General features: G+C 38.1%; 2 protein-coding genes across 4 annotated transcripts; one reads left to right on the top strand and one right to left on the bottom strand.

The window, feature by feature from the left end:
- Nucleotides 1-1,847: 1,847 nt before the first annotated feature.
- On the bottom strand, nucleotides 1,848-19,608 carry LOC148733831 (leucine-rich repeat-containing protein 3B-like). Of its 3 annotated transcripts, none has more exons than XM_088757303.1 (5): nucleotides 19,318-19,608; nucleotides 18,581-18,673; nucleotides 5,478-5,595; nucleotides 3,041-3,252; nucleotides 1,848-2,653 (listed from the first exon to the last, which is right to left on the bottom strand). In XM_088757303.1, exons 3-5 carry the CDS (start codon nucleotides 5,508-5,510, stop codon nucleotides 2,578-2,580), a joined length of 321 nt encoding a protein of 106 aa, XP_088613429.1. In that variant the 5' UTR covers nucleotides 5,511-5,595; nucleotides 18,581-18,673; nucleotides 19,318-19,608; the 3' UTR covers nucleotides 1,848-2,577. The 3 variants fall into 3 exon arrangements, with proteins under 3 accessions (XP_088613429.1, XP_088613430.1, XP_088613431.1); XM_088757304.1 differs by having other exon boundaries at nucleotides 19,264-19,608; XM_088757305.1 differs by having other exon boundaries at nucleotides 18,759-19,608.
- Nucleotides 15,496-16,368, top strand: LOC148733832 (uncharacterized). The gene is made up of 2 exons (XM_088757302.1): nucleotides 15,496-15,795; nucleotides 16,071-16,368. The coding sequence occupies exons 1-2, from the start codon at nucleotides 15,640-15,642 to the stop codon at nucleotides 16,290-16,292; spliced, it is 378 nt and encodes a 125-aa protein (XP_088613428.1). The 5' UTR covers nucleotides 15,496-15,639; the 3' UTR covers nucleotides 16,293-16,368.
- Nucleotides 19,609-19,751: the final 143 nt, after the last annotated feature.

Raw genomic sequence — 19,751 nt, forward strand, 5'->3', positions numbered from 1 at the left:
TATAAGGCTATAAACAATTAGAGTTCATCATATTAAGAAATTTTTCAGAAGCAAGATGGTTTACACAATTTAGTAGGTTAATATTAAAATCACCTAGTAAAAATAGGATCTTCCTCGCCTGTTTAAATTCTCAACGGAACATACATATTACATTACACTGATGGCATTTATATATTTACACACCCAAACTATACGTTCATCTTTGTTAAGTTTCGAAGATGGAATGTGCTCTGAGAAAAGGTCTTTAATTTGATTATTCACTTCATTTACTTAAGGATTTGATAAAGCAGTAGCGGAGCAAAACAATAGGACATAAGTCCCCTACTAAGTTTAAGCTCCAACCCAACCCTCTCCTAAATATTAACCTAATAATTTAAATAGACTAAATAGGCTGCTTAACAAGTGCAAGCATCAAGGGTATTTACTTGGCGACATTTAGGAGGAATTATTTCAAAGGTACGAAAGTTGTCACCATCAAAAACGTTGAAAAGTCTCTTGAAATAAAACGACTTAAATGTACGCTTAAAGGAGTCAATAAACTCAACCTGCCTAACATCATTAAGTATATTGTTCCACAAATTTTCTATCCTATTAAAATAGAAGTCCAGAGATGTTGATGCACATTTATCATTAATCTTTAAGTTCAGCCCAGGGCACGCTTAAGAGATTGCTTTGGCATAAGAGATTGCTATAGGTAAAAAAAATAAGAATAGCTCTCTCAAATTTTGATTTCAAATAATAAGTGACTGAACAATTCACGCCGCAATCCTTGATTTTTCAAAAGCATTCGACAAAGTTCCCCATCGCCGACTCTTGAAGAAACTTGATTATTACGGAATTCGTGGCCCACTACTTGACTGGTTTCAATCGTTCCTAACACAGCGTACCCAATCAGTGGTAATTGAGGGGGCATCATCTGCCCCTTAAGTTACGACATCTGGTGTTCTCCAAGGAACAGTCTTAGGACCGCTACTGTTCTCAATGTATATAAATGACTTACCTGATACTCTTAAATCTACTGTTAGACTTTTTGCTGATGATGCATTGTTATATGGGAAAATTTGTTGTGATGAAGATACAGCCGATCTCCAAGAGGACTTGTATAGATTAGAAGAGAGGATGATAGTTTCGAAAGAAACTGTTTGGGGCTTCGTCGGTGGGAGTAACGAGATAATTTGGATATATCAACAAAGTTGAAGTGGTAAACTGGCCACCGTAACGATTACAAAAGCTGACGTCTCGAGCGTTAGCCCTTCGTCGGAGCGAATAGATAGAATATAGATTAGAAGACTGGCAACAAACGTGGAAGATGGAATTGAATCCTTCAAAGTCTAAGATCATGTGTTTTACAACCAAGAGGGATCCTCCAAAGCGAGAATACCTATTCTGTGGACAAATCCTAGAAGTGGAATCTCATCCTTATCTGGGGGTAACGCTCGATAACAAAATGAGGTGGTCACCATACATTGAAACAATCACATCTAGGGCAAATAAGGTGCTGGGACTTTTCAAGCGAAACCTGTGGAATTGTCCAAAGTCAGTGAAAGAAACCGTGTACATGACACTTGTGAAGCCAAAACTCCAGTATGCCTGTAGCGCATGGGACCCACATTACCAGAAAGATAGAGCCGCTCTAGAAAGGGTACAGCGGAAAGCAGCCCGCTTTGTCACTGGAAATTACGATCGAACAATGAGCGTGACGGAAATGCTGCAAGACCTACACTGGGACACACTTAAAACAATGAGAAGAAATGCAAGGCTCTCCACTTTGTACAAGATGTGTCACGGCCTCCTAGATGGGGACTGGGGGGATTATTTGATAAAAAACAAAGAAAGGAGAACTCGAGGAAGCCATGATTTTAAATTTATTGTACCGAAAGGACATAAAGATATTTTTAGATTTTCTTTTTTCCCCAGGACAATAACTGAATGGAACAAACTCCCAAAATAAGCTGTTTCCAGCCAATCCCTTCGTATTTTTAAAAACAAACTAACTTAAATTTATTTATCGGTAGTTTTAAATAGTTTTTGATAATTTTCAATAGTTTTTAATAGTGTTGTATATTTAGTATAGCTTCACTTATTATTATCTTAGAGTTGGCGTGATGTCCTAAACGATTTTGCTGACATAACGATATTTAGATTTAGATTTAGATTTAGAACTATTTGAAAAGGCTGGTACTTAGGAACAAAGAAAATAAGTAAACAGATAAAAACTGGGAAATGTCATCTCAATAACAAACGCCACAAAGAACGATGTAGTCCTGTTTAATGGTACGTATCTTTGAAGCTTAATAAAATGAACATAGCACTTGAAATTTTATTTCTTGTCCAAGAAAAGCTTATCGCTCCAACAAAATCAAAGAAACAGGCAAGGGATACGGGATTGATTAAAGCTTACTCGATGCTACGCCGGAACCTCGTTGGTTCTTTAAACAACAGGCGACATACGGCGACGCTCCAGACAAAACACACAATGTCTGGATCGTAAAGTTGCTACTATCTCGTATTTACAGTAACGCGCGCTTATGAAACGATCATTAAACATTGATACGCGAGCAAGCTTCTTTCGTTCACTTAGATTGCCTTGAGCATTGTCAGCTTTCTAAAAGTATAATCTTGGATCGAGCTCAGTTGATTGCTTGACATGTTCCTAGAGAGGAAAACATTGATAAGGGAGCGATGGAGTACAAAAGGATTGACTAGAGAGGGATTCTTGGGAGGGATTTCCTCAGTTTTCCAGTTTTTGATCATAAAATTACGCTATTGATCGAAACACTACAACATTTGCTCAGCCCTCTCAGCCATGCAAATGATTGCTTCTTATGTTACTGTGTGATGTGTGACACAAAAATGTTCCTCGGCCTCAGCCCACGAGGAGCTCATTTGGTGGTTTGACAAATCCCTAAAGAGGAAAAAGTCGATAAAGGAGCGGTGTAGTATAAAAGGATTGACTTGAGAGGAACGTTATCGATTGTCTTTGTCTTCCAGTTTCCTAATATGATCTAATACAAGAACGAAGTTGCAAGAAGGTACTTACAGTATTGCCGTGTTGGGGGGAAGGTCACGCGGTATGTTTGTAATTCCTTTGCACTTAATACTGATTCGATGGTGGCCCAAAGGTTTGCACAGACAGCGTCCTGGATTAGAATCTAATGGACAACAGAACCCAGAGGCCATGAGCCAGAGCACCAAAACTAAAGGTGCTAAAGGATTGCAAGTCAATGACCGGATTGAAGATGCCTTGCTCATCTGTTCAATTTAAACAAAAATATATGTATATATCCAGTGAAAATTAACAAATGAATTATCCACTATCTGCATAGTGTATGATTTTCGAGATACATGTATGCTAAATCCCACAGGGGATCAACGAACGGCAGTCTAAATCCCACGGGGATCAACGAACGCTTTTCATTCCACTAATTTATTCTTGTTTTTCTCGTTGCCATGTTCCCACCAATAATGTAGCTCCATTTTCTGCCTTTCTCCAAATGTAAGATGTTCCATCCCTCAGAGAATTTGTATATTTGCTACGTGTAAATAGGTTTAAAGTTTTTTCAGCATAGGGTGTTAAACGAGACGACTGTGTTATGTACGTTTGGTATAATACGAATTGATTGTAAAAATCGTTTTTGAAGGCTGCTGATGAATGGAAATACAGGATGAAGCTCTTTCTAGTCCTTTCTAACAAACTGGGTCATTATTCAAATATTTAAACGAAGGAAAACGTTTCCGCATAAAGTAATTTCAAGCGTCGACTAAATTACCCACCACTCTATGTTAGGAATAATAGTAATTGGAAAGAATAGAAAAATATTACCTCAGTAAGGCTTTGAGCGGGTCTGCTTTCAGGCGATGTTAAAATTACAAAACAAATATTATTCTGCCTAATTAGTTTAAAATCGTTGAATATTAACTTATAATGAGGTAATTTCAATATTCATTTTCATCGAACGGTCTGAAAAACGAAAATCGAATTTCAAAAGGGTTAATGAACTTGTTTTGCTTCAATGGATGCTTTTACGAAGATAAAAGATATAAAGTTCCAAGTTGCTCAGCCTTAATTGTTAGTTTACCCCAAGCCTACTTCATTTGTAACTGCGATATTCTTTTGCACTTAATACCGATTCGATGGTGGCCAAAAGGTTTGCATTGACAACTTCTTGGATTAAAATCTAATGGACAACAGAACCAAGAGGCCATGAGCCAGAGCACCAAAACTAAAGGTGCTGGAGGATTGCAAGTCAATGACCGGGTTGAAGATGCCTTGCTTTTTTAGAAAGGACCAAAGAAAAGCTGCAGAAGTGGAAAGAGCTGTATCATAAAAACTACTAGGTTACATTTTGCGTAACCAGCACATAATCAGCTCAACTACAGGGTTTGACTGCCATTTCTTTCGGGTTATAGATTGAATCTGAAAAATCTAAATATTAAGAGCGCCTTTGTGAATTGACCGAGTGAAAATCGAAAAGTGTGGCACATGGTCGACAAATTGAAGACCTTCCTATTTTTGCCCAGAGACGCCTTGTAGTTAACATAATAACGTGGTAAAGTTTTTTTCCCCGACTTGCTTCTTTCTTCTAGAAAATTCAAGAAAACTGGAACGAGCGTTGGTAGCCGTAAAATGGCGAAAATTAGTGCCTCGAGGAGAGGCAAATGGACTTGGTCCATGAAAAGCTCAAAAGAAAGCAAGCTCGCATCAATTTTATGAATTTGTATCAGAAGGACTGAGGTATGGTGCAAGTCTAAAATTGGACCATTTCATTTAATTTGGAGTTCACGGAAAGCTTTTGAAAATCACCAATATTTCAATTCAAATATGACATTTCGTAGCAAATTTTCAATTATCATTTTCACAATGCGGTATAACTCAGAATTGGTTCAGTTTAAACTCATGGCAAGCGGAAATAGCGTTGAAATTAGTTTGGGACTTTTCATTTCCGCACGGAAAAACCAGGCTGAAATTTGTGAATATCGCAACATCGGCATTTAAGTCAAGACATAATCTATAAGCCACCCTGTGGTTAACTCCGGAATTTGAAACACATTTTAGCAGTTAACACTGTGTTCGATCAGAAAAGCAATATAATTTCCCATGGCGAAATGACCTTAACCTGAACCGATTCTGAGTTATACCGCCCTCGGTAGTTTCTGTACACACCTCTTTGCTCTCGTTCCGTACTGCTACGATTTTGGAGAAATAATCCTTAGTATGGCCCTCGCGCTAATTTAGTAAGAAGTTATTCTTTGTGGTAACTGCTTATTTTTCTTCCTTAGCGCAGCCTCCGTAATAAAGAAGGCTGCCTCCTGAAGCCTTTACAAGCAAAATAACAAATTTAAAGAAAATCTTGAGCAAGATTTGACTAGACCAGCGCTTTGCAACACTTTGGAAAACGTCCTCAGAATAATAATTCTAGAAGAGAAAAACCTGAAAAAAGAGTTAGCTAAATAATTGTCCTAAAAAGATGCCTTACTAGGGCTAGTAACCCCTGTAGAATGTACCGCATCTTTGTGACCTCTCCTTCATCCAACGCCTAAAGAACAGGTGATCTAGTCCGACTGTTGGAGGTGTGTTGGGAATTGGCGCTCGATCTAAAAAATAAAATTGTGGATTTATATCGCGCCGTTTCCATGACGGGATGATCAACTGCGCATTACAACAATGCATGGAATAAATACTAATTACATCATTACAACGATGCATGAAATAAATACTAATTACATTATTATAACAATGCTTTGTAATAGATGCCAGTTACATCAATATTAAAATATTAAGAGCTAAGCTAACTAAGAATAAAAAGCCTTACTAAAAAAATGTGTCTTTAAGAGTTTTTTAAAAGTGTCGACAGATTTAGCCATTCTAATTTCCGAAGGTAAATCATTCCAGAGTTTCGGCGCCGAAACAACGAAAGCACGGTCGCCTAGGGTTTTTAAAGTTTTAAAATTCGGGTAAGATTGCAGTATTCCGTCATTAGAACTAATTAATTTTGACAAGATCATTGATATAGGACGGTGCGGATTTGCGAATGGCTTTGAAAGTTAAAAGTAGAATCTTGAAATTAATACGAAATGAGACAGGAAGCCAAGGATAATCTAAAATGAAATCTGTTAGGGCCTCAACATCGGTTTGCTGACAACCTTTAGGTGTTCAGATATAACTTTACGGCACGAGTTTAGCTAAAGTAACATTAGCTGAAGTATTAAAGGCATAATATTTTTCTCCATACAGTTGTTTTAGTTTGCGAACAGTTTCCAATTTGGGAAAAACTTTCTTAACTCAGCTAAGATTCTTTGTTTTTATTTGGGATTACAAATTTCAAATCGTTCATTATACATTTATCTTCAATTCTAGTCCACCTTGGTAGTCTATTTCGATTATTTGGTACTTTGCCTCTGTTTCGTCTTTATTCTGACTTTTGATCCTTTCCCTAATCTTTTTTTACTCGAGCTTTCCGGAGGAAACACCCGAGGTATAAAATCGGTTGTTTTTTGTTGTTTTTTTTTTTCGTGTGTGTGTCTGTGTGTTCAGTCACAAAATCGCAGTTCCACTACAGCGCATGCGCGAAGGGTAAGGGTATGCGCAGAATGTACCCCAGAGTGCATGGTTTAAAGCAATGGCTGCTTTCATGGACAATTCCTTGCTTGATGCACGCGAAAGAAATTCGATGGCTATTACGCTCAATATACATACAAAGTCACACACTGTTCGCGGTAAACCCACGCTAAAACTTGTGGAACGTCTTGGGAACTAGTCGGTCCGCGAACTTTACGAGAGGACAATTTACGAGCGATCTTGACGAGTGAACCTTGTATCGAGAAATATCAAGCGAAAGCTGCTCTATCAAACGAGCTATTTCATATTCTGTTTACATGTAAACACAACCGTGTATTTAAATATGATCGAGAACCCAGTAGAATACCAGAAGCTACTCTGAAACGTCTCAGAAGAAAGGGCAGAGAACTGAATGAATCGAATTTGTTTATGAGCGTATTCGTCCAAGCATACCGAAGTCCTCTTAGCTACGTCGTTATGTGAAGGTTAGAAGAGTTACAAGGAATGTTTGTAAGCTTAATACGAGGAGGGTAAGATTAGATAAAGTTACACGACACGAGAAGAAGCATTTGTTGAATTGTTCTGTAAAGGCATATAGAGCAAGTGGGTATTTATCAATGTTTTCTTGTAATTAGACCCATGTGTCTTTATAAGAGTCAACCACACCTACCAAAGTATTGTAAGTTTCCACTGAGTTCAGATATAGAGAAAAACCCTGGTCCTACTCCAATGTACATCGACCCTAGCAAAACAGTAGCAGCGCCATATAGCCAAGCTAATGAGTTGGTATTTGGACAAACTCAGAAAAACAAATGTGTTGCAATGAGTTTCTGCTCTTTGATTTACAATAACAAACAAGGAATCAATTCTGCTAATCAAGTTGTAATGCTAAATTGGCCACCGTAACGATTATAAAAGCTGACGTTTCGAGCGTTAGCCCTTCGTCGGAGCGAAAAGAGGAATTGCGGGTTGAATGTGCTTTTAATGGCAGAAAATGGAGTTACGTTAATATACCAATAACGTATCTCCATTTTCTGCCTTTAACAGAAAGGCAGGTTTTTCTGCCTTAAACAAAGTTCATTTGCCTCTACTCGGGGCCCTGATTTCCGCCATTTTATGGCTACCGACACTCGCTTCAGTTTCGAGAATTTTCTAGGACAGAAAAAACCTGCCTTTAACAGAAAGGCAGGTTTTTCTGCCTTAAACAAAGTTCATTTGCCTCTGCTCGGAGCCCTGATTTCCGCCATTTTATGGCTACCGACACTCGCTTCAGTTTCGTGAATTTTCTAGGACAAAGAAGTAAGTCCGGGAAAAAATACCTTACCACGTTTCTATGTTTACTATAAGGTGTCTCTGATTGAAATATGAGGATAGTCATTTTTCGGTCGATGTGCAACCTCTCACGCGGTCTTGAAAAAGAGTCGCTCTTAATTCAGTACTGAAAGCTTGGCGAAGATATCGTTGCACATCTGTAATGATCCGTCAGGAAGGATATATCCAAGAGCTTCTACAGTTGAAGAAGCGCGGCTGTTTTCGAATGTTTTTAAAAGCTTTTTAAGGATTTTACCGGAGCGAATTTGTATAACCCGCTCGTTGCACGCATACCTGTATTGCTTATCAATATACTTGCCTCTATGCAGATTTTTGTGCCTTTACTGTCACCATCAGCAGACGAAAATCCTTACCTTCTATAGTAATGGTTGATTAAATCAAAAGTTCCCAACTGTGCTTAATTGTTCTTCGGAAGAAAGCAATAATCCAAAGTGATTGCAGGTATACATACAAAGGAAACTGAAAAAACAGGTTCCTGGGGTTTTTCCCTTTAAAAATTTATATATGCCCCAGCTATATTAGGCGTAGTCTCGGTGTCGATGCTTTTAAGTCATCTCGAAAAACTTATCTCTTTAAATCTTATCTTATCTCCTAGGTATTGTAGGTTTTATTATTCTATTGTCTATTTCTTAGGTGAAGTGCTTTAGAACTTTTGTATAAAGCGCTATATATATGATACTTTTATTATTATTATTATTATTATTATTATTATTGTCATTATTATTATCATTATTATTATTACTAAAGCAGGACAAAATATTGTGTATATGGTACGCAAAAGTGCATCAGAATTCAATGGATATAGTTCATTGTGCGCCAATACCCTCTGATTCGCTCCTATGGTTGAAGGGGCTACTTATTCTAAAGATTAGCCCACCAGGGATCAACGTTGTCAGATTATATTTGTACTAGAGTGAGACACTGCTCGTTACATTCGTGGCTACGTCGTAGTCAACTGAAAATTAAATAATTTCGGGATACATTATTATCTACAATATTCTTAGTCGAAATGATAAACGGTTTCGTAACTTACAATTTGTGTTTCTGAGTAGTTGGAACCCTTGATTCGCTATCTCGACGCTTTATCTTGATGCTTGCGTTTACGACCGTTGATGACCATCTTCGAATGTTGTTACAGCATAAATTGTTCCTTTTAAATTATAAGTCACTTGACCTAATCTCCCCGCCGCGCGCAGTCGAGGCGAACTCGCAATTACGACAATTAATTCTAATTCTTTACTACGTGCTCCACTGAACATGCAAATCACCCTCCAAGCCGCACATCCTCTTTTTAGATAAATTTGCAACATTATAACCGAATTTCTCAGACCGTGTAAAGTCGACCACGATTCATACATCATATTTCCGGCAGGCGAGTTTCTCTTACATCAGGTGGATAATCTGCTAATATATTCAGTCATCTGGCAAATGTGAACAGTGTTCACATCAGGATAATTTTTTAAGACAAAGGAACAATTTTAATAACATCTCGCAGGAGAGATTTCTAAAAACGCTGATTAATCTTGCAGAAAGATAGCGTTGAATGTCAAAGTTGACCATCCTACGATGCCGAATCCAGCTAGCATTCTGACCCACTACAGTTATTGCGTGTTACTTAGGAAGCGTTATATTTTTATATCAAATTAACGGGAAAAAGAGATAAAGCTACCATTGGATATCTAGTTAACTGAAGACAGGAGACTATGTTTCATACGATGCATGGGACTCTACCGATAGATCAAATCTAAAGATAGATAGACAGATAGATAGATAGACAGATAGATAGATAGACAGATAGATAGATAGATAGATAGATAGATAAATAGCTTTATCAAAAAATCACATGGCAGCCTAATGAGGCTGAATTGCATAAATATTTACAATTCAATACTGGCTAAAATCATAAATTATCAGTTCACATAGCATATTATGTACAAGAATAATACAAGAATAATGCATACACACAGAACTGGGAGAAACGCTTGGTGCACATTATTGGGTTAACAAACAGACGTTTATTTCTAAGATTATCAGTAATATGGTTCTTCGGTGGAAAAAAAATAGTTTTGTGCTCGGTATTGGACACTATCGGTTCGAAACATTTATTAATTTGAATATATCAACAAAGTTGAAATGGTAAATTGGCCACCGTTACGATTATAAAAGCTGACGTTTCGAGCGTTAACCCTTCGTCGGAGCGAATAGAGGAATTGTGGGTTGTGTGTCCTTTTAAAGGCAGAAAAAGGAGCTACGTGATTGGTGGGAACATGGCAACGAGAAAAACACGAATAAATTAGTGGAATGAAAAGCAACGTCAGATTTTATAATCGTAACGGTGGTCAATTTACCATTTCAAGTTTGTTGATATATTCAAATTATTTCGTTACCCCCACCGACGCAGCTCCAAACCGTTTCTTTAGAAACTATCAGCCTCGAAACATTTATTACATTGCCCGATACGTCTATTCTTCAGTGAGGTAAAATTTAACAATGAAAGGTTGTCGAGATATGATAGGTCAGGTGAAATTACAGAAAGGGCGCGTTTTTGGACACGTTCTATGTCGTTGCTCAAATAATCAGGCAGTACATGATGGTAAAGAAGAGCACAATATTCGTGTAGAGGTCTAATACAAGTATGCTAGAAACTGATGATATTACGAGCCGGAACTTTGGGGCGCTAAAGCAATATGAGAAAGAATATCCGCTTTTTGGCCTTTGTTAGTACCTCAGAAATATGACAATTCAATCGTAGGGTGCTGGCTATTGTTACGCCTAGCGTTTTAGCACTGTTTACACGTTCAACTTCCTTAGAGCTGACAGTAATCACATCAAACTGGTGTTGTGTTCTTTTAATGTCAATCAGCAGCTCATTACCATTATCTGGGTTCAGCTAAAACTTGTTTGTGATAGACGATTGTTCCGCAGCTGTTACAGCGACTTGCATTGCACTTAGTGTCCTCTCCTTGGGACCACCTCAGCTAGTGTTGTATCATCCACATATTTCCAAGCCTCGGAGCCGGGTGTGTGAAGATCATTGATCATTTGAGTGAAGAGCCAGGGTCCAAGTTTGGTGCCTTGAGGCGCTCCAGATGGAACGGCTCCCCATTCCGAGAAACACTCACTTGAAAGCTTTACTCACTGCTGCATGTCCATAAGGAAGTCACAGACCCAACGAGCAACCCCGCTCGGAATGCGCAACCCAAAAATCGCATCCTTCCACGACCGACTGCTCGGCGAATAATGAGTTTAGAATCTCGCAAACCGGGGAAGTTAGTAAGTTAGTATATTCCCGAAGAAGCCAGTTGTTAATGCCATCAGAGCCACCGGCATTTATTGGATTCAGCTCTAAAAGAAGCTTAAAGACCTTTGATGGGCGGATCGTTAAGACTTCAGAGTTGTTGGAAAATGGAGGAAGACACGCAAGCGGGCTATAATCCTGCATTGGCTCAAGAAGAGCAGCACTGATCATATTTGCAGTGTCTAAGTTGAAGCGCACCGCGATCCCGTCAAGGTGGAGATACGAGCATATGTCTTCGCCACCAGTAGTTGGAGCAATACTCGCTATCATCTTGACCTCATTCCACGTCTAATATTGCACCATTTTTAAATTGGAGCTTATAGCTCAGCTAACAATGTTCGAAGGTTTTTTTTTCTGTCTTTGAGCACAACTTAGCATTGAAAAAAATAAGAAGATCGCTAAAGTTATAACAAGTAGCAATTGCTATGTCAGCAGGGATTCTTTGAAGGCAGTAACAGTAAATTTACCGTAGAACAGCATCCACAGGAAGCCAGAGGACTTGATCTATTTGAAGAGATGTCAAGAACGGCCGCTGCGGCAGGCCCCTCTGAATTAGCGAGTTCAACCGAAGGCACGTTCGAGTCGTTCGGGTTGTTAGCTTGTAGGGCGAGTAGTTTATCTTTCGACGAATAAGCTTTCTTTAGCTTTGCTCGCAATGATGCAGAATCAGAGCCTTGGGTTTGTGGGTTTGGTCTTCTGGCCTTGGGTCGTGTGGGTTTGGTCTTCTGAGAATTCGCCGATATCGTTGATTTCAAGAAGAACCTTGATTAAACAAATAAGTTCTTCAAAGTTTTCAAACCATTCAAATTGATAAATTTTTTGTAGATAGCTGAGTTTACTCACAAGAACCGCAAAATTACTGTTTGATGTAGAAAGTTGCGCATATTCTTGACCAGAAAATGGCAGAGCGTACGAAGCAACTCCATGCGTGGCTGCCATTACTCGATACTTCATAGTTTAGCGTTATTGTGGGATAAGAGACGATGACGAGGATTTCACCTCTCACGGTTACGGCGTATAATTAGAGGATGACTTATGTGTTTGGGTTTATATGCAAAAAGCGGAGCTACGCTATTGGTGGAAACATGGCAACGAGAAAAACACGAATAAATTAGTGGAATGAAAAGCGTTCGTCGATACCTGTGGGATCAAGAGTGCCGATTGGAAAGATAAACTTTTGCTCGAGAGTTTTGCGGCTTTCCGTGCTTCCTAAATGTAAGGAAAGACCGCAGATTGCCATATGTTGCTTAGAATGATTAGGTAAATTAAAGTGTCTAGCGACTGGTTTTGACGCGTCCTTGCCGTTCCTTTCTACGTCGCGAAGGTATTCTCGGAAACGGTCACCTAGTCGTCTTCCTGTTTCGCTGACGTACAGTAAAAACCCGCAGTCAAGAACACCCATTTTTGGGGCTCAGGCTGATTTGGTTCTTATATATCGGGTATTTCAGGTGAGATCAGCCTGAAAGTGTTCTCAAGTGTTCTTAATTGTTTACTTCTAAACAAATGTAAGGGATTTACTAACTATGATGAAACACATAATTTTGTAAAATTTGTTGTACATTTGCAATACACAGCAAGTGAAATTACTAGCATTTATACAGAGATCTTAGTGCAATACCACAGTAAAGCTACCGACACTGTTTGTTCTATTAAACTGAAAAGGGAATAATTTTTATATATAAGATCAATTTTCAATTTTTAGGCTGAATGTGTTATTATATATATGCGCCTTTTTTACCAAATTTCAGCCTGGGTGTTCTTAATCCATATGTTCTTGTATGCAGGTTTTTACTATATATCTTTTTGCAATAACTGCAAGTTATGCAATAGATTACGTTGGCGGAGGCGCACGAGAAGACGGTGATCAGTGATCTTATTGGATCGTTTGGGTCCCGATATTTTCTCAGCGTTGTGAATGAAAGGACAAGTTTTGTATCATGCGCGAGCGCATTTACAGGTTCCGGGTTGATCATTAGCTTGGAATGAACTTCCGATCAAAAAATTGCTTATGTTTTTTTCGCGTTTAAATGAAATGAGTGGAAGTTGCGAAAAGATAGTACCAGTCTCTGAATCCTTTTGAAGTAATTTAAAGTTTTTGAGAATAATAGACTTAACTGAGTGGTTGTTAGGGTGAAACGTGGCCGGGGTTACCTAGTCGTAAAAAGGCTAAACTAATTAGGGGTTATGCGTAAAACATTGAAGAATTTTAACCATCAGCTGTCCAAGAAATTGACCTTAAAAAAAGTTTGGTGACAGCAATGGAAAGCTGTTCAAGTTTTCCGTGAATGGGACAAAATTTGTAACCGTCAGCCGTAAAAGCGAGCACACCATTAAAGCCATCATTACTGTATTGATTTGGGTAATTCTTGAAGAGACACTTATTGAAAAATATTGCAACTAAGCGAAAATGCATGACTTTTTTTTTTTTTCTGAAATGCCAAGTAGTTACAAGTAGCAAGGTGATAGAAGAAGAAGCTCCTTATCCCGATTCACGCACGAATTTAACAAAGAGCCGCGCGTCACGTGTTCTTTAAACAGCATTTCACAAGTCACAAGAAGAGAACTTCAAATCTCGCCTTAACTTGTCTTTCTGTAAAACTCACTCGTCCTGCACTAATATTGGTCTAAATCACGCGTTAAAACTATATCTCTTTTTTAGTCAAAAAACAAAAAATGATCGGAAAATTAAAATATGACTAGATTGTCTGGGTGTATCAATTTGAAAAACTCATTCATACTCTTACTTTTTTTCTAAATATTTCAGATCACAGCCAATATTATTTTCGAAATTTTCCACAAGGAGGGTACCATGTTTTTCTGCCTTAAAGCGTTTGCCAGAGGTCATACATCCTGACTGCTATACCTTGTCACGTGAGGCTGTCTCCGTTAATTAGGACGCGGATATTTTAAATTTCGTACACTCGAGGAAGCCTTCCCTTACCGCAGGGCACTCTTAGGTTCGTGGCTGTATTTGTTTTGAAAAACACTCGTAACCAGTAGCGTTAGTAAAAATTGTCTTAGAAAGAAAAAACCTAATAATAACCTGGATTTTCTCCGAGTTTTCATTTGCTTTTTGAAGATTGTTCCATTTCTGATGCAGTTTTATTCTAAAAGGGTAAATTCATGAATTCAATCTGAATAAGCCTATGATAAAATTAAAACAAGGCTATAAAGCGAAGACAGGCAAAGAAATCTGTTCTGTTTATCTGAATGTATCAGGATGACTAGCAAGAACTGATGATTTGTTAGAGGATACAAGACACCTTTCAGATTTCAATCAAGCACTTAGATTAGCTTACTTACAACTTGATTACGGGCAATAGGGTTTGTACTCAATTAAACCATCTCCCGAATTTTTTAACCCTGAATACTCTTTATTTTTTGCAAATTTCAAATTTTGTTCCGGTTTCCCCAAAAGATTTTGGAGTATATTTATCCCTCCCATCTCTCCACCCTCTCCCCCTCTCATTCTTTCTTTCTTCCCTTTTTTCTTATTTTTTCTTTTTTTTTTTTTAAGGATCCAATTAACCAGACCGATTATTAAGCGTGCTAGTTTGTATTTCTGAGAGGAAGCTGAAAAACTACAATCAAATTTTCGAATGCACCTTTCTCGCGAAATTAAGTTCCACGACTATAGGTACGGTAAAGAAACGTTCTTTATCATGAAAACTCACATAATTCGTGTTCGCAATTATGTGATTTAACAATCACCTCTTTCAAGAGTTAAACGTTCTCTATAACACACTTGAAAATACCCTGAGAGTCTGGCCGCGCCGTACATCCTTTGACTTAAAGAATGAGAAGACAAAACATTTCCTGTCACAGTGATTAAATTTAGGAGCCATCATTCGTGAAGAAACAGATCGAAAGCAGATTCCCCAGCTGCATGTATTTGGTGCATTTTTAATTTGTTCGTCACAGATATAACACGTTCAACCCCATTAAGCTTTTTATAAAGAATTTTTGAGTAATATGCGAGGTCATGTGTGCTGGTATTTGCAAATGGGCATGGCTGATGGGTGTCAGCTTTGGCCGTGTGAAGGTTGACTTTGAAACTATTAACAGCATTTTTCTCTTGATAAAACAGGGTGCGGAAATTTTGTCGTCTGGATCATTCCTGGCATATAAATAACAATGGAGTTTCGAAACTTATTTTCAAAAACTGTTTAGTGTGTTTACATTTAAATTTCCTTAAGCATTCTTCACTCGGAGGAAGTGGGCTCACCCCGGAGAAAGAAATTTCCCTTGCTTGGATCAGCCCACTTCAAAATACATTCTTAGCATTCTCGTTGTGAAATATTCCCAGATTTCATTTTCGTTCTGTTACCATGTCAACAAGAGCTGATCGTTCTCAAGAGATCGCATATCCTTTATCCAGCGTTTGATCGTGACCATAGCTAATCTAGATCATAGTCAATCGTGACTTAAATATTGTGCCAATCGTTTCGTCATGGCTTCATCAAGGAAAAATAATCTGTTAACTGATGTTCAAAGATCCATTTTGTCTCGGTATTTTGACCATGGCATGACTGGAAAGGGTCAAGCCCACAACGATCTCATTGAACAGGCCAGTGCAGAAGCTAAAGGGGCTAAGGAAACTGTAAAGGTAAGACTTGCATTGGTTAAAATACTTTTATAGATTCCATATATTTATATTAGATAGTAGCGTAAATATGGAATGTTGCTTGGATCCTTTTCTGTGATCTCGCTGGTAAGGCGTGTGTTTTCAGACCCTTTTACTGGTGGTTGCCGCGAATGTCACGCACCGTAGTGAAATCTTCCAAGCGCTTTTACTATTAAATAAATTAGTTATACACTTTTGAATTAAATAAAAACCGATTCGATTTACTATTACTTCTTTATTTGTTATTGAATATTTAGAATTGGATTGGAAGCGAACGAAAGAAGAGAAAAGCAGCGGCAAGTTCGACTTCAAGTGATCAAGATACCGCACCGTCAGCAAAAAGCGTAAAAAGCATCCCCTACATACGAGCTCCTACATCATACAATACTTTTGTAAGGAGCTGTTCAACAAAGGTAAAAGTTTATGAAATATTCTTCTATGCCACATATAATATTACGAATAAACAACACAGAAGTTAAACACCCGTTTTGAACTTGATGTTTCTTTTCAAACTGAACTTAATCCAAACTATGCTTGATCGAGTAGGGTTTTTGTCGTTCTTTAGTAATTGGATAATAGTTTAGAGCTAAACAAGAGAGTAATTAAACTAAACGCTCATGCGCACTTTGTATTTAAATTCTAGATCAGTGTCGAAACCTTTCTATGGTAGAAAGAAATTCGTTTGCTGCCAAAGAGTGGGCGAAACTCACTGATGAGGAAAAAAAATTATATAAGAGTTCGCAGAATATAGCGGGCGAATTGAATCCCGAACATATTAAAAGGACCGTCAAAAAGATTCAATTCGCGCAAAAGTATTTGTTTAATTAGCTCGTAACATATTTATGCTAATTTAGTGTTACACCTTGCCACAAACTTTATTTTTTATTTCTCCTTGACAATGGCGTCATGATGACACCGAATCGTCGGTTTTTATCGTTAGTTTTTGCTAGTCTTTAAAAAGATGAGAGATCAAATAATTAAGCTGGCGAGTCATATTATGTTATTTTCAATTCCTCGGTGTTTGACCAGAATCAAAATATTATATTCCACATTGATTCCGTTGACTTATTTCAATCAGTTCTCAAAATACTTCAACAGCGCGGGTCGGGGGAAATGTGAAAAGTTAAATCTTCAAATCCCCACCTCAATAGATCCTGTAAGTAATTGAGCATATAAATTTTGCATAAAAAACGAACAAAGAGAAAAAAAAAAACATTTGAATATGGTAAAAAACGAAGATTGAAGTATAGAAAGTTGGAGAAGAGGAAGAAAGAAGAAGAAAAGAATAAAATAGTCGCAGAATTAAATCCTTAATCATTGAGTTGTTAAATTCTTTCCTGTCAGCTTAAATAAGCTTGAGATGCAATGAATATATGAAGTTCATATATTTTTTGAACTGCGGTATTAGATACGTATGATGTGCGATCCTCGCAGTAGATAGCGCTATTTATGCAATAGCGAAAATCAGACCTGAAAAAAAATCAGGCCTGTACGGGACTCGAACCACTGACCTCTGCGATACTAGTGCAGCGCTCTACCAATTGAGCTAACAAGCCAACTGGGAGCAGGCCGTTAAGTTGATTTGTAATAAACCCGTGAAAGTGATAAATGAGATGCAATGAATATATGAAGTTCATATATTTTGAAAATAGGGTCGTTTTGAAAATAGTTTGTTTCGGTAGTGGAAACAAACCACTACCGAAACAAACGACACCGCAACCCCTACGACTACAGCAACCATACCGTACATAAAAGGCATGTCTGAAAACATCTCGCGCATCTTACTACCCTTCAATATCCACGTCGCCCACAAACCCATCACCACACTACGTCAGTTACTATCCAACGTTAAAGACAAAGACGAACCGAGGAACAGACAGGGAACGATTTATAAGATCAATTGTTCCGACTGCCGAGCCTCCTACATCGGTGAGACTGGCAGAAAACTCACAACAAGACTGACTGAACACATACGGGCGACGAGAAAAAGTGATGTCAGCAATCACATTGCTGAACATCATCGACTTAACAACCACAACATTGACTGGGACTCTGGGCAATGCCTAACCTACAGCACTGACTATTTTCAACGACTGACTCTGGAAAGCTGGTTTACTAACTTAGAACAGACTCCCCTAAACAGATGTCAACAACTACCCGCTCCATACAAACGACTCATTCACGACATAAACATCACAAACGACCGAAAAAGAACGACCTAACTTTACAGACAGATCGAAACAGACCAATCACGACCGACTTACGTCACTTGAGTCTTACAGCCAATAACATCTCGGCAAAACCAACCGATCATTTCACACGAACTGGAATAAGAACATTCTACTGACAACAATCATTCACTTGACTCTGATGATGACTTCCGCACAGGTTATCGAAACGTCAGTCACTGCCACCGACAACAGTCCTTCTCAAGACTACACTCACCCGGACGATCAGACTACACCTTCACATATCTAGTTAAGTTGAAAGTTTTATCATCAATGTGTGTTAAACAAGACGGCTGTGTTATGTATGTTATGGTATCGCGCGAGTCGATTGTAAAAACCGTGCTTGAAGGTTAGCGCTGCTTATGAATGGAAATATATGATTAAGCTAGTTCTGGTCCTTTCTTATAAAGTGGGTTTTTATTCAAATATTTGAATAAAGGAAATTTTTCAGCATAAAGTAATTCCACGCTTTGACTAAATTTCCCATCACTGTATGTTTGAAAACGATATTCAAAATTGGAAAAAAATAACAATGTTACCTCAACAAAGCTTTAAGTGGCTGTGCTTGCAGGCGATGTCAAAGTTGCAAACAACTACTATTTTGACGAATTATTTTGAAATCGTCAGACGGTCTGAAAAATAAAAATTGAATTTTAGAAGAGTTAATGAACCTGGCTTCGGTAAATTAGCTTGTTTTGCTTCAATGCATGCCTTTACCAAGATAGAAGACAAAGTTCCAAGTTGCTCAGCCTCAATTGTTGATTTTCCCTAAGCCTACTTCATTCCTGGCTGCGATATTCAAATGAAAGAAGGAAGGGTTATCCGGAGGAACACTATCAGGACTCTTTCCTCTCGCTTGAAACCAGTCTATTTGACCAGATTAATTAAGTAATTCATATGCATTCATGACATTTCATTTACATTTACATTTTGCTCGAAAAGTACATAATCAGCACAAATACATGGTTTGATGGGTGCCATTTCTTTCGGAATATAAAGTGAATCTGAAAAAAAATTCAATATTAATTCAATACATTGCTGAGAGTTTGGCGAATGCACAACTGTAATGATCAGTCATGAAGAATCCATCCAAGAGCTGTTACCCTTGAGGAGGCACGGGTGCTTTCGAATGTTCGAGCTTTTCGTGATCAGGGTTTACCGGAGTGCACTCGTATAACCCGGTCGCTGCACGCATACGTGTAGTGCTTATGAAAATACTTGCCTTTATGGGGATTTTTGTGACTTACAGGCACCATTACCAGTCGATAATCCTTACCCTTTGTAGCGTTGGTTGACTGAATGAAAGTTCCTAGTTGTGCTTGAGTGTTCTTCTCATATATGGGCTATACGAATTTTACAGTTTTGGAAACTGAAAATTACTGAAATCTTAAAATAAAATTAACGAGTCGATCAGAAAGTTTATACTCTTGATTTATCTATGGGGGTTTTTGACAGCCGCTAATTTTCATGATAATATCAAATAAGAAAAGATAGCAATTTACAGCTTTTGTTTAGTTGGTGATAAAAAAAAAGGGAAGACAAACATTTTGAACGAGAGTTCATTCCACATGACCTGGCCCTCGTAAAAACAAAAAAATCAATTAATCGAAAGTGAGTGCAGGTATACAAGCAAACGAAAGTGTGATTCCCGGGATTTTTCCCTTTAAGCTGAAAGCAAGGACAAAGGCATTAGCGTTTCAGCTGTTTCAT

This window comes from Stylophora pistillata, chromosome 4 (assembly GCF_964205215.1).
Source record: "Stylophora pistillata chromosome 4, jaStyPist1.2, whole genome shotgun sequence".
Taxonomy (NCBI): Eukaryota; Metazoa; Cnidaria; class Anthozoa; order Scleractinia; family Pocilloporidae; genus Stylophora; species Stylophora pistillata.

Coding starts and splice junctions, on each gene's coding strand:
- LOC148733831 (XM_088757303.1), bottom strand. CDS start 5,510: ATGCGGTACATTCTACAGGGGTTACTAGCCCTA. Junction 3,253..5,477: donor TACAGGGGTTACTAGCCCTA/GTAAGGCATCTT, acceptor TAAATTGAACAG/ATGAGCAAGGCATCTTCAAT. Junction 2,654..3,040: donor CCCCCCAACACGGCAATACT/GTAAGTACCTTC, acceptor TTTCCTCTCTAG/GAACATGTCAAGCAATCAAC.
- LOC148733832 (XM_088757302.1), top strand. CDS start 15,640: ATGGCTTCATCAAGGAAAAATAATCTGTTAACTGATGTTCAAAGATCC. Junction 15,796..16,070: donor GGGCTAAGGAAACTGTAAAG/GTAAGACTTGCA, acceptor TTGAATATTTAG/AATTGGATTGGAAGCGAACG.